The 19,069-nt window shown below is 43.0% G+C and overlaps 1 protein-coding gene across 1 annotated transcript; it reads left to right on the forward strand.

The window, feature by feature from the left end:
* The first annotated feature begins 1,417 nt into the window (after positions 1-1,417).
* Positions 1,418-17,588, forward strand: mylipa (myosin regulatory light chain interacting protein a). Its single transcript, XM_080045776.1, has 7 exons — positions 1,418-1,609; positions 2,869-3,059; positions 11,390-11,575; positions 12,451-12,648; positions 12,823-12,987; positions 14,304-14,724; positions 15,913-17,588. Exons 1-7 carry the CDS (start codon positions 1,523-1,525, stop codon positions 16,105-16,107), a joined length of 1,443 nt encoding a protein of 480 aa, XP_079901902.1. The 5' UTR covers positions 1,418-1,522; the 3' UTR covers positions 16,108-17,588.
* The last annotated feature ends 1,481 nt before the right edge of the window (positions 17,589-19,069 follow it).

Raw genomic sequence — 19,069 nt, forward strand, 5'->3', positions numbered from 1 at the left:
TTTACCATTACGGACAAAGATAACAAGGCTGACTGTAAATGACTTCATTTGAATCAAAGTACAGTCAGTCCAGTTGAACAGCTCTTATCAGCATTTGTTTATCTTGACCAGTAGAAAGTAGTAAGGACTCGGAGACAGGAATAGAAAAAAAGCACAAGGCATCTTCACACAGGCTGCATGTAAATGTGAATCTCTTATCTTGCGCTCATCCCAAGCAAAATGCTTCAATTCAATAACCGGACAATGAATGATTGCGTTTATGAGCACCCTCTTGGCCACTGTTGGCTCCTCTGGAATGCAGTGGTGACAAGACAGAAATATGGAGAGACATACTTTCGCTACTCCTCTAAAATGTATCCTGGCAGGCAAACACAGGGCTTGGCTGAACACCATGCCTCCTTAGTGGAAGTGGAGTGTGTGGTGGCTGCAGTTTTTCTTCAGTGTCTTCTGGCCCACACAGGCTGTCTCTCACTGTGAACAATTCCAACACTAGCCTATTTTTTGCTGCTGAATAATATACAATGAAGGAGAAGGTGCCGGGAGAGACACAAGGCTGAATTAACATTTAATTATTAAATGGCTCCCTTTAGGTCGGTGAAGTGGTCACTGAAAAGGAAAAGCTTCAACCTGTGTTCGCCAAGGCATGAACCAAACCCAAAAGCCTAGGCTATTCAGAGCAGCAAATCAGTTCACAGCAATTTCATTGTGATTTCATTACACAAAAATCAGCACTGAGGACTGGGAGGTCACTTTTACCGTGGCCCTTTGTTCCTCACCTTGATAAGGTATGGATTTAAAATATTTTTTTTATAAAGTGTAGGCCTGGCTGGGCCTAGCCTACTCTGTCACAGTACGTTGGTCCAAGTGTTACACAAGCCGGAATACTATTGAGAGGGTGGAACCTATAGTTGGAAACGAAACACAAAGGGGCCGCCATCATGAAAAAATCATGAAAAGCTGGAGACTGCAGATGCAAACTAACAAGGCGGAATGTTTCCCCGTTATCAAGGCTATTTCCGGACTGCTTTCCCATATATTATTCACACAAACGGGGAGGGGGGATGCGTATACAAGCCATTAAATTCAACCCAAAGTGTGCTGAAGTTGGCTGAAATGTCTAATTCATTAGGAGCAGGTGAGTTGAAAGGCGCTGCACGTCGCTGCAACAGGCGGGCCAGATGAGGGCGCAGCGGACACCTCACACTTCCAGGCACGAGAGGCGAGCTCAAGCTAAACATGAAGCTAGAGCAGCGTGCGTATGCTACGCGACTTCCCATTGGCTGGACATTTGCAGCGGGTCTATGTCAAGCCGGCCGTGATTGGCCAGCTGTGAGTGGGCGGCGCTGTGCGATGCATTTCATTGATATTGCCTACAGCTGGAAGCTTCAGATCCGCCACACTGAGTGCAAGGGGCTGAGAAAGTGACGAAGGCTTGATGTAGGGTTTTTTCAAGAGGGCTCGAGAATTGGTTTATTTTTTAAAGAGTGGCACACCAAAGACTTCCAGAGAAAAAACAGCCAAAATGCTCTGCCACGTTACTCGTCCGGATTCGGTGGTGATGGAAGTGGAAGTTGAAGCGAAGGGGAACGGTGAAGACTGTCTGAATAAGGTAGGCTGCTGTGAGGTGGAATACACATCACGTTTTTTTGTTATTGTGATAACCAACCTTTGGAAAAGCAAATTGTCATGGGCAGGCGAGGCAGCAGCTCTCTGGTTTGTTCTGCGAAACTTTACATTTTCCATTTCCCTTAACTTTATCCTGTTCGGGGAAATTAACACATAATTTACATAAGATGTAGGTTAGTCATTGGAATGCATATCTAAATAATCACTGAATGTATTCTGGAAACAAATAAAAGGACTATCGATAGCCTACGTCTGCTTCAGTGTTGCACGCAGGTACTGCGAAAACAAAATGTTCTGAAGCGCGCAATATGCGAAAAGCATAGCCTATGCATCTGTTTGTGACAATGAAACCTAAAGTGTAGCTTCATAGTCGAAACGTAAGACAGATGACTCATTCAGGAAAGTTGTGCCTCTATGGTATATCTGCTGCCTGTCGCCACTACCTGCATGGTTAGTCACATGCAGATGGCTCTGCCAGGGTTACTAGAGTTCACTCCTCTGTCTTTGCAAGCACAGTGTTCACGCTCCACTCAAACTTCAGTCTGAACATTTACGTTTTTAAGATGCCTTCCAAAGTGGACACACACTGGGGTGGGAGCGTGCAAACATTCCCTTTCATCAGTAGCCTAACGTTTTTTTTTTAATCCTTTTTGATAAAATGTTAAGCTATTTATTCATATGCATGGCGTACTCCCAACTTGCCGTGGGTATGAATGAGTTTTCTCCCTGCAGACGTTCACCATCAGTTATGTAATAACCTCATGGCAGGCGCCGCTAAGGGGGCGTGGGATTGTGGGTTTGATGAGCCCCTTTACCCCGGGAGAGCCTCCCAAGTTCACTGCAACCCTATCGTGAGCTTTAGAAGTAATGGGATTTATCTGTGGGAATGATGCACTGGGGGATCAGAAACTCTGAAGGACATAGTAAGGAAAGGAGCCTATTTTTGTTTTCTCAGTGTCCTGCAAAACTTGTGATATTGTATTGATCCCGTAGGGGAATTCTGTTGATTCCTGCCACCCTCCAGTGATGAGTCAAGGGCCAATATTGTCTCATTCAAGGACATTGCATTCTGCAGTCACAGCTCAAAACTCCTCTACTCATTGTACTATAATGCTGTAAGAAGATAATGTTAACTTGAATCAAATGAGTTAAGCTTTCCCTGTCTTCTAAATGATTTGAGTTTTTTTTTTTTTATTACTTCATCCACTCTGTTGACCCATTTTTGTCCTCTCCTTTCCACAGGTTTGCAGAAAGTTGGGCATAATTGAAGTGGACTACTTTGGGCTGCAGTTCACGGGCAGCAAAGGCGAGAACCTGTGGCTGAATCTGAGGAACCGCATCTGCCAGCAGATGGACAATGTGACGCCCTGTCGTTTGCGGCTACGCGTCAAGTTCTTTGTGGAGCCGCATCTCATTCAGCAGGAACAGACAAGGTATGTTTACTAACTCGTGTTTTGCACAGACATAACGCACCAATCTGACTCAACATCACATTAGTAATTTCCTCTATGATGCAATATCTCAAAAGCATTTTCAAAACTGCTGCAGCCAACCTATCTGAAATGTATTTCCTTTAATGACAGCATGGGCCATGCAAACAGTTGGGCATTCTGTAACAGAATCAATCTATCAATAGGGAGTTCCCTGATCTTATCTGATAGAGTGTAATGTCCTATAGTAACCTCTTCCCTGAGCCCTTCCCAGGGTTACTATAGGTCATTGTGGGGATGCTCCAAGCAGGAAATGTGATCCACCAGCCCTTGGGGGGTTGTGTGTCGCTCTTTGCCTGCCACCAGGGACCCTATATGTGTGTGTGTGTGTCAGCTAGGACCTCTGTCATCGCCCCCATTCAACTCAAAAATTACTTTTGTTGCTGTTTTTTTGTTTCAATTGTTTACGGCCATTTTCTGGCGGAACAAAAGCGCAGCCTCTCCGTTTGACATTTTTGCAGATGCCATTTGGAAACTGTGCGACAGGCCAGTGAGTGTAGCCCTCTTTTCATTTCCTCCCACGGTTTCTGTTTTCCAGGAATATGTGTTCATAACGAGTTACTGTTACAGCTTGTATTCAGGGTGACATTTGTAATAGTTTAATTCATCAGTACATACTGTAAATTAAGCAGTTTTTCACATGCAACTTAACTGCAATGTTATCGTTTTAGAAGCACTATCAAAGCAAATAACATTGGAGTCATCATCTCTCCCTACTATCTTTCCTCTCTGTCAGATTCGAACAAAATACAAGTCAGAACAAAGGGACAAGCTTAGGCCCAGACTCTGCATTCCCTACAACCCCTTTTTCGTTTCGAAGTTATAAATAGAAAGTGCATCGCAGCCCCTCGGAACATGTCCAAAAAAACAACCCTGTTTTATACACAGTATCCAGTGTGATGCCAACGCAGTTCTAATTTCGGCAGGCGGTGTAGTGAGCGTTTTGATACTGCGTGGTTGGAGCCGCGAATGTGGAGAGAGGGCAAACTTGAGAGCAAATTAGTTGGGTGTCTTTTTAAGCTGCGCCACGCTGCTCTTGCCCTCACACACACTCTCTCTCCCACACACACACTGACACACAGCGTGCCACAAGAGCTGTTCATTAAACTGACATGTATCTGCCTTGGCAGACTGTTTGTGTGGCATTCCAGTAAGCTCTCAGTTTTCTTTCCCCCCCACCGTTCACCCACTGCCCCTACCTTCAACTGTTTCTCACTGCCGCTTCCCCTACTTCACTGTGTGTGATCAAATATGAAGCCATCGACTCTGCTCTCTTACCAATATTTTTATCGCTCTCGGATATATAAACAGTCGCTGCAAACACTCCCTCTCTGTCCACCTCCCCCCCATCAATCCCCATTCTGGCCTGTATTTGGCTACCGTTTTGAAGAGGAAAGTGAAAGTCAGAGACTGGGAGGGTGGTGCGGGAGTATGAGCGACGTCTAGGACACTTGGCTGTCTGCGCTCTGACCTCCACTAGATTAGCAGGGGTTATCAACAGATGGCTGGCGTCTGGTGGGTGTGGTGGGGGTTTTGAAAAAAGGTGAGATAAAGATGTGAGATGGCTGGCATAGGTACGCAGGGTTTCTGCTAATAAAAACTCACACCCCACAACATGTCGTCAACTCAAAGTTATGTGTTAGATTTTGGCACAGCGTCCGTGCCATCCATCTGCTTCGACTTGATGCAATTCAAGTGGTGGGGAAGCAAATCCTGGTGTCCATTCTTCAAAAGAATGAGGGCAAGATGCTGATGGTGCCAATAGTGTCATTTTGGGGAGCAACACACAGCGCTCAGAGAACTTCACTTACCAGGATTGTGAAGTTGTACATAGCATTTTTGCTAATTGCAGTGTGAGATATATGTTTTATTTTGAATGACTAAAGTTGGTGTTGGTCACTTTTTTAAACTTGTAAAAACAAACAAATGCATAGCCTATAGAGAATATGTTCATAGTTTGAGTCAGGTAGAGCTTTGGGGCTTAGGAAAGATCCCATTTAACTAATTTCTTGTGCCGTCACCTTTGACCTACTTACCCTGCCACAGGCTCTGCACAACTTGTTCTGACTGCAGGCATGCTCCGAGGCAAGCCAGCAGGCACGCCTCTTCTCAATAAACACGGGAAAAACCTTCCACTATCGCAAATATATTGTTTCCCACACGCCAAAAGAAAATTCAGATGCTCAAAAACAACTCGCACCAAACGGTATGCTTGTGCAGCTCTGTAAGTAGAACGTGTTTTGAGACGAGTAGAATGTTCTCTCTCGCAGCATACGCACAAAGCCAAGGGGCCTATCTGCTGGTACCACAACTATCTTCTCAGCTGAGGGGTGGGCCCCAGTTTTTTTTCTTATAGGCCTTATTACATAACCTGTACTAGTCCGAGCATGCACAGAGCGGATTATATAAGCTGCTGTGTGTACGCTGGTCACTCAGTGTTCATGCTCAAATGCAGCTGACTCATTGGTTACTTTGTGATAATTAACTTGACTCTTTTGTCAGTCCTGCTAATGCTGCAAAATGTACTTTTCACACTCAAACCCAAATGTTTGGGTATTTAAACCATAATAGAGGACACTGGCTGCTCATTATATGGTTGTCTGCCCCGGTATCGGTAATCGGTTACCCATTATAAACTTGTTAGGGCTTTTTCCCTAAGGCACACAAGCAAAGTGTAGGCCCTATCTCTTCGAGCTGTAAGGCTTAAACTCTGCTGGATTTTCGCGGCAACCTTGTCCCCGGCTTCTTCTAAAACCCTTTCTCTTTAATCTCATTTACTTTGAGTTTCTCCGTTTGCCCAACTCTCCCAGGCTTGATTCAGAAAAATAGTATGAGATCAGGTCAGTAGTTCCACTGAAAGATGCTTCTAACAGTTCTCCACTATAGTTTCTTGTAAAACAACCGTTGCGCTCCAGGAAGTAGGACTCTTTTATTGGTGACGGATTGTGACCCAAGGTCCTCAACCACAGCCTGTATTATCTGCATCATTAAACACCACTTGCTGGGGGGGGGACTTTGGTTTAAATATTGTGAATGTTTCCCCTTCATTAGCACTCTTATTTAACGTTCTGATCAGGCAAACATTGGCCACACTGAAAGGGCACAGCTATTAGCAAAGGCTTGATCAGAGGTCCTGCTTTTTAAACTGTTTAACCCCTTAGCTGTTAAAATTGTTATATTTTAACTATTGTCTTTTTCATATGCTTTTTACTTTATTTTTCCCTGAAGAGTTCCTTGACTAACAGTGTTGCATAAAATTGTCTCATTGTATTCAAACAGCTAACACCAAGAGACCTTGAGGAATGCTAAAGACAGGCACTCTATATCCTCAAAGTCAAACACGTCATATATAAAAATAATCCAAACTAAAAGTCTGTCTTCCTACTTCTGTCCATAAATCCCAGACAGGTCAAAGACCTGAAGGTCAGGGGGACTAGAGGTATACGTTACACCTGCCTGTGTTAGCATTGCGACAGACGTATCGATCCGCCAGGGTTTTCCCTTGCCTTCCCCCCAGTGCATGGTGGGATCGCTTCCAACCACTGTGTAAAACAGTTTGGGATACATTTTGTCCTTGTGCTCTCCCTTCTGTCCTCCTTCGTTTTGTCGCACACGGGAGCAAGCCACAGCCCTGGTTTGTTCTTTAATAAAGCTTGCACATAAGCAATTGTCAGAATGTATTGTATTTGTTTGGTGCCTGAATTAAGGATTGGTGTTGGGCTTTAATCACAATCCAGTACAGAGCACCAGCCTGCAACTAGAGGCATTTAGCACACAAACAGCTTCTTTGTTTTGAAGCTGTATCGTTAACAGTTTAACGCTGCACGGAGCAAAGGGCGTACTTGTTTAAACGATACATTACTTGAAAGTAGTCCTATTGTTGTAAAACTTCCAGTTAGATTACAGGATTAAAACTTTTTTAGTAATCTTTTTCAGTGTCTCGACTTTCCGTTAGTCCCACGCCTTGAGAAGAAGATGCTCAGCAGAGTTTACTATAGTTCATTGACTGTTAGTAACCTCGCAGTACACAGCTCCTGGCACTGTGTCATTTGACTAGCTTACAAACCACATTGTCGAGAGCCCGACCGATGAGGGCTGAACACTCCGCTGGTGATTGGCTGGATGAGTTTGCAGTCTCCAGGCAGAGGTGTTAGGTTTCAGTTTGCGAGGACGTTTTGTTCTTGTGAGAAGTGAACTGGCTGACACTCTGCCTACTGGGGGATTAGGACGCTATATGGGGGCAGAAAACTTTTAAAAAATCCAACAATGGTTTTGATTTATAGATTTGCCAAATGGTTTAACACTGAATTTGTTTTAAACACAAAACACTGCATTGCAACAGTGCTTTAAGTTTGGACAGAATTAATCAGCTGAAATCATATGGCCCCTTCGCTCAGCACTATAGCCAGTGACACATTTTCAAATATTCCTTCTCAGGGCTCCGGCCTGCTTTAATTGAATTATTCGAGCCTGGCAACCAAGGATTTGAAACATTCTGCCAGCACCCCACATGACCACCCCCCTTCCTCCACCACAACATCTTTAAATAGCATTCATTTCTCCTATGTTGTTGGCATTGACAGGATTATTATTATGACTTTTTAAATAAGTTGGCCTCTTAAATCTGATAATCGTTTTTCGCTTATGAGGACAATTTATTTATTAATTGGTTTCAGGGACATTGCACACTAATCAACAGTCAAACTGTAAGTGAGCCAGAGTTAGCCTAAGAGGCTAGTTTACATCCGTTGTGCCCTGCCGGATATTTAAAAGGCAACCTGAAATTACAGAAATAAAATGCATGTATAAACAAAGATTGAAAAACAACATTGACGAGGTATCCCTCGTCAAAAAACGTTGACGAGGGGTATAATACAGTAAAAGTAGGCCAGAAGAGTTTCGTCTCGGCACAGACTTCCTGGCATTTAGTCTGCATCGTGTGTGGGTTGGCGAGAAGGCCCGGTCTAAAGAACAAGGCAATGCTGTGAGTGTTTACAATACCCTTCATGGATGACACTTGGATGACGCATGTGCAAATGTGTCTGAGTTGGCTCTAGAGTCAGTGAATCAAACAGTTCTGAAGAATACAAAAGGATAAGTCTAGCTGCTGATGGATGACTTCAGTTCTCTATTCTCTTGGAGCATTGGTGGGATCATTAATCCATTCTGTCTTGTCACCTTGTTTACGGGCCTGCGTAAAAGGAATAATGATTGTGTCTAGACATATCCAGTCACTTCCTATCAGTATGGTCTCAAAAGTATTACAAACTCACGAAACCATTTAAAAAAAAAAAAAAAAAAAAGTTGCACACAAGTCATTTGAGGAAGTCCTTTTTTTCCAAGTTCCATCTCGACCAATCATCCTCACACAGCATGTTGGGAGACGGTTGTTGGATTTATGGACCCTTGGCTCTCCCAGTGCCACGAGTTGAGGATAAACCGTGACAGGTGCTGCAGCAATACGCCCCCTTTGCGGACTCATCTTGGGACAGCTGTCTCAGAAGTTATCTTCTTCATGCAGAGGCCAGGGAAATGTAGATAGAAGGGTGTGTGTGTGTGTTTTTTTTCTTTATATTCATACAGCTGGAAGAAACATGACAAACCTTAGGCCTAGATAGAAAATACCCAATGTTTTTGAAAGTCTGTACAAAACTTCCTGTACTTTTTCTTATCATACTTTTTTTTTTAGAGCAGATACAGTAGCAGGGTTGGCTTCATGGAGACCTCAGTGGGAAGAACTGCTTCCCTCTGTGTGTGTTTTTGTTTTGTTTGGCAGAGTGCATATCTGATGCCTCTCATGCAGCTCCGGCCAGGCACGAACAGCTATCGGTGAACTGGAGTAACCTCTGTTGTTGCCATGCCTGATAACCGGTCCTACTCGTGGTAGGTGTCGTCTTCCCAAATGAAAACTGGAAATTTTAGCTATAGGCTCAGCAAAGCATGCCCGCCTGTTAACAGACCAGGGGTGATCACAACACCAAGAACAAAAACAGGAGTATGATGTCTCGCTCGGCAGCAGCCCCGCGGCCAACGGTTGCATACCACAGGTGTTTAGTAAGATGAAACGACGCTGCAGTTCAACTCGGTATGTCTTCCTCGTGCTTCTTAGTCATGTCAACAATACCAGACTAACAACAGGCCCAGCCATGTGCTGTTGAAAAGCCAGTGAGACATGTTGGTTTGGCACCGTGCCCGATTATTTTACCCCCCATGCCAATCCCAGCCCTGAACTACAGTAACCTCTGCGGCTTGTCCTACAGTAACCCTGCGTCGGCACCCTGTAGTAAACTCCCAGGCAAGTCAGCCCTATTGTTTTGCGTCGGGCAGGTAGCAAAACTAGCAGCGCTCCATCACATGATGCCTGCTGGGCCTGACACAATAGAGTGTAGTGTAGTGTTTGTGTGTGTGTGTGCATGCGTTGGAGGGAATGGGGATGTTTAACACCATATCAAAGCAGCGTTTGTTATGCCCTAGGCTGGTCAGCTATGGAGCTCCGTTGTTATGGTCTAGCTTTATCGGGAACTCACTTTGTTTTTGTTGCCTCACAGCTGCTTCTGCTACAGTTGTTGCCCCTTGTAAGCAACGTGAATGTGTACAGGAAGAGTTGGATCTGTTTAATTGCACACTGGAGCGCGTGTGTATTCCGCCACCACCATTCTTCCCCCTTCCACAAAAGTTTCCCTCTAAATCCTCTCGTACATAGCCTCAAGTCACGATTTGACCTGATTTGCACGAGTGAAAAGTGTCTCTCTTTGCATCATGCTTCAAAGAGAACTGTAGCCCAAGGGAGATTGTATTGGGTGGGGGGAATAACAAGCAGTGTCCAAAACATTCACATCCATTTCTATACATATAAAATAGTTGTACTATTGTTGCTTTTGTCAGCACAGGATCTCAAAATCATGCTTTCATTTCAGGTTTAATATAATTTTATAGAGCATACAGTGTGTGATCAGGGGGTTGCATAAGGCCACTGCATGCATGTACTGTATGTTTAGAAAACAGCAAGTAAGATATCAACTTGTTAAATGTGGAGAGACAAGTAGAGGTGTTTTTTTTTTTTAAGAAATGAAAGGACTCAAGCCATCGTGCACACAAACATGATCCCAGTTGGTTGACAACATTGGCTGTCTAACTGGTTATTTATTGTCACAGAAGCAGGTGACTCGAGGCAAGCTGGCATCCGTACAATCCTCCTCAGGGTTACTGTACCGAAGGTCATCTAAAGGAAGAGTCCGCAAAGGTTACTTTAGTTCAACGTTCCTCGTGATGCAATGCTTCAGGCAGTTAAGGGTGTTGCTCCTTTTGGGCCGCTTGTCTCCCGCTGTGAGATGGAAAGAATTCCTCACATCTTCTGGTCAAAACAATCTAAAAAGGAGCGACCTCGGCGGCTTACATCTTGAGAGTTTCTCTGTTTTCCTTGGCCGCCCTAGGACCCCGTGTTCTCATTAAATCGTCCAGCCCAAACAATAACAATTGCTGTTACGAATCATTCTTTTGAACTATTTTCATAAAGCCACCTCATTCAGAACCAGAATTCCCTAAGGACAGGCAAAGCCAGATTAGTGGTGACTAGCCTGTCTTTAAATGGGTATATTGAGTGTGGGATTATTGAATCCACATTTTTGACAAGGAGCCAGCCGAGCAAGAGACACAGACGGGATGCTGGCCATTGTAGCTCATTTAGATTTTTGTGTTCAGCTTTCAGACGAATGCTTATCAACAAACATACAAGCACACTTACCCATGGAGTCACCAGTTTAAATTGTCAAGTACTTCCTGTAATGGGGAAAATTCCTCATTCAGTCCTGTTAAAACTTTCTCCCCTCAAGTTCCACTTTTTAGAGCTTCTAGTGAATTTACACATAAAGGAAGTTGTAGAAGTGTGTTTTGAGGAAGAGGTTGAAAAAGATAGAAAGTGAGTCATTGTTATGATTGAACAAATGTCAGTTGCTTTTCCTGCTCCTACACAAAGACACTCACAAAGACACATGCTTTCTCTGGTGAAATTCTATCCTTATAATAGCCACCTGCTCTGGCCGGTGTGCTCCACACTCTTCAATGATTACACAAAAGTCAGTTGTCCAATGAAAGTGAGCTCTGTTTGTGATAGGGTGCACAATAGTAGTGATATTGTAGCTTTTTGGATAAATGTAAAGTTTTTTTTAAAGTTAAATCAGTTCAAATGAATTATCCTCCTTGTCTGCTACACCACAATGGCTATTGAAAGGGTTCCTCCATTTTGACCCATTGTTCATGTCTTTTCCCTCCAGACACGTCTTCTTCATGCATGTGAAGGAGGACCTCCATAACGGTCACCTCCGCATGGGCTCAGAACAGGCAGAGGAGCTGAGCGCTCTGCTGGCACAGGCCGAGTTTGGCGACTACAACCAAAACACAGCGCAGTACTGGTACTCAGAGCTCTGTGGAGAAGAGCCCAGCACGGCAACAATGGACAGGTACAACCCTCGGACATAGGCTATCAAATATGCACAAGTTAACGAACTCTGGCCAATCATTTATCTGTTTTTCTAAATGACAAATCACACACAGCTATACAGTGTGTGTAGGCTGACAGCTTACACAGAAACACAGACGGTAGCAGAGCAGCTGACAGGAGATCACATAGCATGTGTTTTGCACTGACAGAAAATGACAGAATGTTTTCTTTGAGTGACACAGTTTCACTCTTGTGAGGTTTCAGAGTCAAAGAGCATTGCATTGTGCAAACCCCACACTTTTGCTCCTCAAACCTGAACCTGTTGGGGAATTTCTCCCACAGGGTCTAAATGTCTTGGTGTCAGCCTTCATAAGGCCTACGTTTTTTGTTTTGCAAGTTGCACTGTTCTATAAATTCTTCAATTCTGCATTTTGAGACCATGTCCCCGAACCTGCAACGTTAAACCCTTTTTAACCATGTGCTGTATTGAGCCAGCACTGCTACAGTCTGTACCAATCTGCATGCATCACTGGCTAAAAGAAGCATACAGCTATCTTCATACAGTTGGTGTAATAAATAAGTACAGTTGTCAGAGAAGAACCAAAACAAACATGAGAGCTTGCCACCTGAGGATTTGTTCAACTTCCACAGCAAGAACACACTCTAATGATGCTGTGTGTGTGTGTGTGTGTGTGTGTGTGTGTGTGTGTGTGTGTGTGTGTGTGTGTGTGTGTGTGTGTGTGTGTGTGTGTGTTACACCTGTGGGAGTGCATAGACATTAGTTTATCTTTTTATTATGAAGTGTGTTTCAGAAAAAATTATTATTTCCAATATGAGCTAAATAAACTTAAATGGTTGTCTTTTCTTCCCTTCTGCCCCTTTCCCTCGCTGCAGTATCATATCCAGACACAAAGCCCTGGATGGCTCGGGTCAGGGCTCAGTGGAGTACCAGGCCCTGCAGCTGGTGTCCTCTCTGGAGCACTACGGCGTGGAGTGGCACTGGGTCCGCGACGCAGACGGCCAGCGCCTGGCCATAGGCGTGGGCCCCGAGGGCATCGCTGTTTGCAAGGAGGACTTCAGCTTAGTCAACAGGTATGCTCCCACCGAAACATCTGCAAAAAGATCTGGGTATTTTCCTTTAGTGATGGCACATTTCATCTTGCAGTAGTCAAGCATGCACTATGTTGTTGTTTTATGAACTAATTGACTGCCTTTTTATTGGTATTCAACATGTAACGCTTTCTTCTTTTTTGTCCAATCTTTTAGAGTGAGCTATCCAGTCATCCAGATTGCCACCCAATCGGGGAAAAGTGTGTACCTGACAGTTACCAAGGACACCAGTGACAGTGTGGTGCTTTTGTTCAAGCTGATCAGTAACCGGGCTGCCAGTGGCCTGTACCGAGCCATCACAGAGACCCACGCCTTCTACAGGTGAGCAGCCATTCCCATTTTGAATGGAGGTGGATTCAGGCTTTTCAATAATGTTGCATTGTTCCACTGAGTCAATATTGCCTTCAATCATTGGAGAAATTATACAGTCAACTATTGGCTACAGCTCCGCTCATGTGGTGAGCCAAGATAACTGTAATTCATTTTGAGCTCTGCTGCTCAATTGAGCTCTGTGTTAAACTGTCTGCCAACAGTCTTTGCCACAGCTGTCATTCATTTACAAATCTGACCTGTTTTGGAACAATCTTCCCGTCACTGTAGCATGTTTTGATGTTATAGAACAGTTTTATTATTCCTTTTTCCTTAACTAGAAGCGAGTAAATAATATAAGGGGTGTGGAGAAACTGACCTGACATACTGTGTGTAAACACTTGTTCTGCTCTACTTGGCATGCGTGGTTTAATGTGTGCATTCTCACACTTTAGTACACATTGACTAACTGCTCCCTGTTCCCCCCCCCTTTTTATGGTGTAAATGCATGTAAAGTAGGATACACAGCCACATAAAACACACCATTGACCCGAATTTAGATAGAAACATGGATTGAACAGGGAAATCTTCATTGAAGAACAACAAGCATTATTTCTTCCCATAGACTGTGTGTTTGTGCCTAAAATTTGCAATGAGCAGCAGGGACAATTCAAATGGCTGAGCTCTGAAATTGGTCTCAGTCCATCACAATAGTACAAAAGACAGCTCTGTCCTTTTGTTTCAAGGATGGGTTTTAACTAGGAGTCTGTAGATTATTATTCTTTTTTCTTGCGCTGGCAGGTCTTATTCCCGCTTGGTGAGAAAGCGCACTGTGTTTACCTAAGTGGTTCACGTGGCATCATAACAGGATGAACATTAGGTGGTGCCTAATTTGGCAGTGCAAATAAACCGAAACATCGTGCAAATAAACCGAAACGTCCTGCACAATGTTAATATTAAGGAGAAGAACAGGTTGTAAGGCAGATGAGTCTTACTGCAAAGTGATAGTCAGTCGGGTCAAATGCTCTGATTTTGCTGCCATTAAAGATGCTACGAGGAACTTTTAAATATTTCTGAAACCGTCTCTTCCTCTGATGATCAAAAATGATATGTAACAGCAAAAGAGACCATCAGTGCATATAATACTATGCACTCCAAAGGGGGTGCAAGAATGAACACAAACTGAAAGAATAGGAGGTTGTAAGGCAGATGAGTCTTACTGCAAAGTGAAAGTTAAGTCTATTCAAATGCAGATTTTTGCTAGCATTAAGAATATTATCCTTTTTTTGTAATCATGTCTTTTGCTTTCTTTTCTTTATCGCTTATAGGTGTGACACGGTCACCAACGCGGTGATGATGCAGTACAGTCGAGACTTCAAAGGCCACCTGGCGTCCCTCTTCCTCAACGAGAACATCAACCTGGGAAAGAAGTACGTCTTCGACATCCGCCGCACGTCGAAGGAGGTTTATGACCACGCGCGGCGCTCCCTCTACAACTCTGGTGTGGTGGACCTGGTGTCGCGCTCCGGTGAACGCTCGTCCCCGTCACACTCCCCCAGCAGAGACTCTGGGCAGGAGGATGGAGGGCCGGACTGTGGCAGCTGCCAGCAGAGCAGAGAGCTCCAGGAGAGGCTGCAGAAGCTCCGTGAGGCTCTGCTCTGCATGCTGTGCTGTGAGGAGGAGATAGACGCTGCGTTCTGCCCCTGTGGACATATGGTGTGTTGCCAGACCTGCGCAAATCAGCTTCAGGTGAGAAAGCAATGAGGGTTTGTTTTGTTTATGAGCCAAAGTAGAGCGGGGCTTTTCATTAGTGTGTTTTAGTCAAGTCAACTTTACTGTAAGTTTCTGCAATATCTGACGTACAGATGAAAAAATAGGTTTCTCTCCGACCCAAGGTAAAATAAGTACAAAGGGTAAAAAAAAAGTAGTCATTTATACAACAAGAAAATACATTCTAAATTGTGCAAAATCAAATGGTATCAAAAGCCAAATAAATTGAGTGTGCAATATAAATAATTATATTTATATTAAATATATTAATATAATAGCATTATCTTGGATCATATAAACTGATACACTACTGCTGGTATTTGCAATACTGCAAATGCTGACGTCAACAATACCTTAGGAGTATCACTTCTATAAAAGTGAATTTTCTAACCAGCCAAGAGCTTGAATAACCAAACAAGTCTTGCCTTGTTCCTCTGTTTGGTCCTTGACTTAAGGCACCTCAGCTCCCTTTTTAAATGTCCAGCTTTAATTACACTGTTGTTCCAACTGATCCTTTTTTATGGTCCCTTTTTTTTCAAAACAACATCCAAAACTTTGCTTCCACTCCTCTGACCTCCATTGTCCCCCACTCACTTAATCAGCTAAATGTTGCCCAGCGCTGTAGAAGCAGATGGTGCGTGAGTTTGCTCTTGACAGGATTATAGCAGCCAGCCAAGTCTTACTTCCATTAACTCCACTAAGAAACGTGACCCAGCTAATGGACGTGCCAATGAGTCAGTAGAAACTTAAGACGTGAGGAAAATTACCACTGCTTTCAGCATGATGGTGGAAAGTTTTTACACTCTGTTAGAACAATATTTGCCATAGTGTCCTTCAATCTTAACTCCATTTTTAAAAAAATGATGTGAGTAGTGACTTACTTCATGGCAAAATCATGAGTAGAGGGGCAGGTTTCTGTGACTGTAGGTAGTGTGATTGTGATAACATATTTTCTACTTAACTGGCTGACACCTCCATTGGGTTCATAAGTTTTAATGCATTAGTTTGAAACACTTCAGAGTTGGCTCCAAGCACAAGTGACCACTTCCTGCCTTGTATCCTGTCCTACCCAGGGTGTAAACCCCCTTTCTGTAGCCCTTTTGACATCTGCATAGTAGGCTCACTGTTCTAAACTAAACCAATATTTTTCTTTTTCTGTCCCCTCAGTTGTGTCCTGTGTGTCGGTCGGAGGTGGAGCACGTGCAGCACATCTACCTGCCCACCTGCACCAGCCTGCTGAATATGACGCTCACCGACAACCACCACCAGCACCGCAACGGCATCCCCACACCCATCCACAGAGACTTAGATTCCCATGCTCAAACTTGCTCTGAGTACGAGCACAAGATCTACCATACATAAAAAGACAACTCCACTTTAACCCCACACCCACTCCCACTTTGAGGCTTAAACCAGCCCAGGTTAGGGATTCATAAAGAAGGAACATTTTTTCTCTGCCGTTTTCTGCCCCAGGACTCCATGAACTCAGAATGTCTATCGAATTTCCTGAGCTATTCAAAGATGGACAACACTCAAACCACTCCCTCAACTCAACTGTGTGTACGGACTATCACTTTAAGTCTGGTTGGATCTTAGTACTGTTACCATTGGTTGTGTGTCCAAATCAATCTTGTTTGTTTCAAACATTCATTATCCCCTGCCACAACCTAATTTTAGATTGGGCTCGTATTGTGCTTTTTTTTTATTCCTATTGTGCATCAGTTGACCTGATACAGAATAGAAACCATTATTTTATTTTTTGTGTTTTGTCTTTGCTCTATATATCAGGCTCCTAGCCCCAGAACCCGAACCATATGATGGACTGTGTTTGATTATCTTAGCATTGAACATAATGTCTTTTATTTTATTTTTTAAATGCTTCCTTACATTTTAAAGCTGTTTTTGTTGATTTGAGAACAGAATTGTATGGTGTAACAAACGGAGTGAAATGCATTTTTCTTTTTAAAATATTTTATTTCTCATCGGTTTTTCACGTTCCTTGTTTTCAATGCCAATTAGGGGGTATTTAGAGGCTAAGCAGCAACTGCTCTGGGCACCGCACTGCATACTAATAAGACACCACCATGACCCCATTACTGTGGTCTGTGGGTTAAATGGGGTTCTTAAAAGGTCATTTCAGCCCACCAGTAACTACGACTGTGGACGTGAAATGCAGTATCTTGCCGACACAATCTTAAACCTCCTTCACCGTGAAACACGTCTTGTTGAATAACTGCCACTTGTCCAAAGCAACAAGCCCAGTTTCATTTACGCTGCACCTTTTTTTTTATTTTTTTTTTATTTTTTTTATCTCCACGCAAACAGAAAGTTAGGTATTGAGAGAACAAAGTGCTCTTGTACTACAAACAGAACAACATGGTTATAAACATAAACAAAGGAGTTTGTCCAGCCAGTAGCTGCTGCTTCCTCTGAAGACCTCAGCTCTGTATTTCTGCACTAGTGATTTCCTTTTTGATATTTTTAAAAGGCACTAGGAGAGTCTGTGCAATACTTGCTTGCTTTTTTTGAAAAGCTTTTCATTTTCAAGATTTATTTAATTTCAAAGACTATTTAATTTAAAAAAAAATAAAGAAACGACTGTCACTTTACCAATGAAGTTTTCCACGTGTCTGTAGGGGGTTGGCCTTAATGTAGCAGCAACACCGTGTTTTTCATAACATTTCCACAGACTTTTTATTTCTGGTAGGAAAAAGAAAAACTTTATTTCTTTAATGCTGGCTCGATTTAAGCTTGGTCACTGCGGGGGGAGGACTTTTATTTTTTTCTCAAATGTACAAGGTAGCAATTTGTTTCTGTTTTCTGAAGCAAAAGCCACTGCTCTGTAAAATAACTCTTTAAATCATTTTTATATATTCTGTTTATAACAAGAAAGTATTAATAAAGTTGTTTTTTAAAAAACAATGGTTTTGTGACATTTCTAACGGCTTTGTTTTCTTTTGGATGTTATCTGAAAGCTCTGTTAGTTTGAACGTATGTTTTTTTTTTTTTTTTTTTTTTTTTTTTTTAGGTGCACTAACAATTTCAAATGTTGCTAGGCAATGGGAACCACAAGGCTGTTGGTTCCAGACACATATTTCAGTGAATAGTTCTGATTGGTTGCCAGATGATTAAATGGATAAAAGTAGAAAACGTTTGTTTAGTTTCAGTCTCCTTGAATTTTCACCTTACTTTTTGCTTTTGAAATATAGGAACCTTCTACCTTGCTCTGGTAGAAGTTGCTCTGAAGGATGAGAACTACTGCACAAGGCTGACTAGTCATTTCTCTTATGACCCCTTTTTATATATCTCAGGCATTTGTTTCAAGAGGCAGATTCACAGATTGATAACCACATCATTTGTGAGTCATCATAGGTTTCTTGGTCTTAAAACAGCAAGGGTACCAAGAAAAGTCGGTGAACCAGTTTTGGTTTTCTGATGAGACATGGTGAGAAAGGAAAGTAAAAAACGTTATCTTGTGACCTGCTGTGTGGAGTGAATACCGTGACTTCCAGTCCTCGCTTGTCCAGCACCCTAGGTGTGTCGTACACTAAAAGGTCAGGGCATCATTTGTCATAGTCTGGCGCGGAAATAGATTTTTCGAGTTGTGCCGTCAGTGGTGCAAAAGAGGCTCACTATGTTGATGGGAAATGACAAGCTCCACTGGACTGTGATTAAAATATCTACAAAATAAAGAGATGGGAACAGCAGCTACCTGACTTCCTCCCTCTCCCTATCTGAAGCCCTCTGTTCATGACAAATCTGAATGAGAATGATTCTCTTTTTTTCTCTCATTTATTTTCTAGTTGCTCTCAGGCAGCACCGCCATTAAACAAACTTCAAGGACACTGATGACAGCAGGGAGTGAGCGATGTATGAGGACGGTTGCTGTGATTCAGCCAGGCAGAACTCCAGTAGTATTGCACGTTGGAAGAAAACAACCCAATAAGTAGCATCAGATCAGATAGAACACTATCGGAACGTATAGTTAAATGCACCACAATGAGGTAATGTATCGATATGTGACGATGGGGAAGCAAATTAAACGTTGATTTACTTTGGGACACAGGATGTTCCAGTTTGCCTACTGTAAAACATTTTGTGTAGGTTTGTGGGTAATCTGACCCCGGCATTAATAATACCCACATAAAAATAGCATCTTTGTCACTGATGGTTTTGTTCGCTGTTACAGGTCATGTATGATAAACAGATAAAACATTTGACTGTTTCATAAACATTTAGAAACACAGAGACAAAAAAAAACCTAAAAAGGCTTAGTGGTTCCATTGCAGACTGTGGATTTGGGATTTGCCTAATCTGTTGCATA

This window comes from Ammodytes marinus, assembly GCF_949987685.1.
Source record: "Ammodytes marinus genome assembly, chromosome: 17".
NCBI classification, from domain to species: domain Eukaryota; kingdom Metazoa; phylum Chordata; class Actinopteri; order Uranoscopiformes; family Ammodytidae; genus Ammodytes; species Ammodytes marinus.